This window comes from Palaemon carinicauda, chromosome 8, assembly GCF_036898095.1.
Source record: "Palaemon carinicauda isolate YSFRI2023 chromosome 8, ASM3689809v2, whole genome shotgun sequence".
In the NCBI taxonomy this organism is placed as follows: Eukaryota; Metazoa; Arthropoda; class Malacostraca; order Decapoda; family Palaemonidae; genus Palaemon; species Palaemon carinicauda.
The window spans coordinates 166,955,960-166,959,607 of NC_090732.1; the positions used below are offsets into that span (position 1 = coordinate 166,955,960).

General features: G+C 35.6%; 1 protein-coding gene across 1 annotated transcript in view; it reads right to left on the reverse strand.

Moving 5' to 3' along the window:
- LOC137646114 (tubulin alpha-1D chain) overlaps window positions 1-2,983 on the reverse strand; it is a 17,129-nt gene extending 14,146 nt beyond the window's left edge. The window contains exon 1 of the mRNA XM_068379315.1: window positions 2,859-2,983. Within this exon, the coding sequence (XP_068235416.1) occupies window positions 2,859-2,861 (3 nt within the window). The 5' untranslated portion in view covers window positions 2,862-2,983. The remainder of the gene's footprint in view (window positions 1-2,858) is intronic.
- Window positions 2,984-3,648: the final 665 nt, after the last annotated feature.

The window sequence follows — 3,648 nt, forward strand, 5'->3', positions numbered from 1 at the left end:
TAATGATTAGATTATAGGTATTCTTATTTGAATCGACAGAAGAAAAAATAGAGCCTTGTAAAATTAATAGAACAAATTGCATGATAACAGATACGGCAGAATGCCTAACAACACAAACGTGTGTATCCATTGCAACAAAACATGAAAAGTTACTCTTTCCCGAATACCGATAAACACGGGTCAAATCAATACAGAAATTGAGAATAGTCTCTCTCTCTCTCTCTCTCTCTCTCTCTCTCTCTCTCTCTCTCTCTCTCTCTCTCTCTCTCTCTCTCTCTCTCTCATGTGGGCGTTTGTCTTGAATATAAATGACCTTAATGAGCATGTAGTACGATATTGATATCGATAACAATCTATTAGCTTTGGTCCAATGGTTAGGAAGCTCGTCGAAGTAGCTCAATACATTGTGCCATTGTTGACCTGAGCTGTGGATTTGGGATTTCTTGGGCTGGTGAAGAGGGAGGGAGGAACCTGTTGGCTGGGGAAAGACGGAGAGGGAGGCAGAGGATTACATGGCGAGATAAGGTGAAGTTTGATATGGAGAGATGTTTAGTGGAAGATCATGCCTTTGATAGAAGGTATTGGAGAGGGTGCATCAGGCAACCGACCCCTTAATGTAAGGATAACGGTGGGAAAGATGAAGAAGAACGATGGTGTAAGAAGGCATTGGGCCAGCAACTTCGTAAATAGACGGCTTGGAAAGATAGCTTTAAGGTATTAAAGGTTTTAAAGGCCGCTCATAATTGGCAGAGGCAAGGGGGAGTGACATTGCCCTATCAAGAGTACAATGCCTTAGAGACTGACCATATCTACATATGATCAGTGCCCAAGCCCCCTCTCCACACAAGCTGAGACTAAGGAGGGCCAGGTAATGGCTGCTGACGAGTCAGCAGATAGACCTGTAGGCTCCCCCAAATCTCCCATCCTTAGCTCACAAGGATGGTAAGGTTGCAGCGACCAAAGAAACTAACGAGTTTGAGTAGGACTCGAATCCTAGTCTGGCGTTCACCAGTCAGGGACGTTACCACTTAGGCCCTATGATTATGTAATATTAATGATGATATGATGCGAGTATTCATAGTTGTATGAGTCCTTTCATCACTGTGAATTTAGATGTTTAATGATAGAAATGAAGTGTTTTATTTAATTTTTATGTTAACTGATGAAAAGAGAACTCAGATCTATCGGTTAAAACTCGTGGATAGATTAGAAAACATTGCAATCATTATCTTCAATGGTTTACCAAACCTCTTTTATGTATTAATAAAAAGAACTTTGACATTACAGAAAGGGCGTTGGTAATTGAACAATAGTTATCTTGCATATGCACGGGTATATACGTACACAAATGTATACATTAATGCTTTAGTGGGTGTTCATTTATATATACTGTATAACATGACTGTGCATGCGCACGCAATTTCACACAAGTATTGATTTATATATGGTCATATCAAGATATAATGTTGAAAGTAAATTAATATACTTATAATGTAAGTGCACATAAATTATTACTCACGATAGCTGATTATTGCAAATTTGACATTTCAGGATTGATTCAAAGCAAATAATCTTTTTTTTTTTTTTCTGTCCTACTTACTATAATTGTTTTTTTTTTTTTTTCACTTTCAGGCTTGCCAGACCTCATTTGGACTAGATGCCGCTGGCACCAGACTCTTAAGGTATGTTGGAAGCTTTTACATTGATTTTTGGGAAGGCATCACCGTCCTTGTGGTCAACTTTATCATTAATGAATATGTTAAAACTTGAATACTTTAAATGTTAATTTCTCGTTTTACAAGAGAGAGAGAGAGAGAGAGAGAGAGAGAGAGAGAGAGAGAGAGAGAGAGAGAGAGAGAGAGAGAGAGAGAGAGAGAGAGAGAGAGAGAGTGTTATATATATCCTAACGGAAAATCACCTGCTATTGAATATTGCACCGATTTTAACGATGCTTTCAAGTTTCACTCACAAGTATTCGAAACGTGTAAAAAGATGTAAATATATGAATAGATTATATATAAATTATATATGAATATATATATATATTATATATATATATATATATATATATATATATATATATATATATATATATATATAATCATGTATATATATATATATTATAAATGTAGGTTATATATATATATATATATATATATATATATATATATATATATATAAATAAATATGTATATGGATATGTATATAATGTATATAGTTACAGATATATGACTATACTGTATATACACATAAATACGTATATATATATATATACATATATATATATATCTCTCTCTCTCTCTCTCTCTCTCTCTCTCTCTATATATATATATATATATATATATATATATATATATATATGTACATGCATGCATGAATACAATGCACCGGCAACCATTTTCCCGTCGGAGTAATTATCTCCAGGAGGAGCCCTACTAGTTTTCAACAGGTATCATTGGATCCTGTTCGTCCAAAGTATTTTTAAGCGGTATGTTTGTGTGTATATACACCTATTTATACATATATATGCATATATGTATAAATGCTTGTATACATTACCGCTACCCGGCTAATCTTTCATGATAAACAGATTAAAATTTCCCCTTAGTTATGCATATCTCACTCGACATTTGACAGGATTGCTAAATTATCACAATGAGTATTATTCTCCTCAGCTAAAACACACAGATTTACAAGGGATTGCTAATCATGGTTGGTAAATTCGAGTCTAAGAAATGGATCCCTGGAGAGATACGACAATGAGTTTTCAAACGATCACTAACAATTTGGTTGCTTTGGTTACGTCAGAGAGGGCTCTTCTTAGCGGAAAATACATATGTATACAAGGGATCACTAACCATGGTTGCTTAGTTCTTGATGAATCCGAAAGAGGGTGTGGCTGCTCTTGATCTGGGTGACAGGAGACTGTAATGTGTCTCCCGTGTGGCGTCCAGTAAGCGTCTGCTGCCTTTAAAGCTGCGCCCCGGGTTTATATAGTCGGATGCCGGGTCACGTGACCGGCGGTGGTGACGTGTTCCGAGGGGAAGATGGAGGCTGAGGGGAAAAGGGAAAATCGGGAGGGATGCAAGAGAAGGAGCGACCTGAGAACAGCAGATGTGAAAAGTGGAAGACTTTAGAATGGTTCAAAATTATATATAATTATTTAAAGCAATGCAGGGATATTTAAAGTAATTATTTCTGCAATAACAACTACGTAAGCAATAGAGAAAAGTGCAAATTATATAAAACAAAGAATATGCTGAAATGACTATACAATAAAAAAAAAATAAAAAAAATCAGGCTTTAGGCCTGAATCTTACTAAAGTTATTGGAGTTTATATTTTGCACATTATTGGTAAGGACAAGATAATAGCTAACTGTGAATACACTTTCATACGTATATTTATATATAAATCCATCTTTCTATATATATAAATATAGTTATACAGACTATAGATGTGTGGCGACTTGAATGATCATTATGAAGAGCGGAAATTTATGAGGTAATATATGTGTGTGTGTGAGAGAGAGAGAGAGAGAGAGAGAGAGAGAGAGAGAGAGAGAGAGAGAGAGAGAGAGAGAGAGAGAGATTTGGAACAATACCACCATAACTCTTTCCATAGCTCTATGAGTTTTAACTAATTTGTG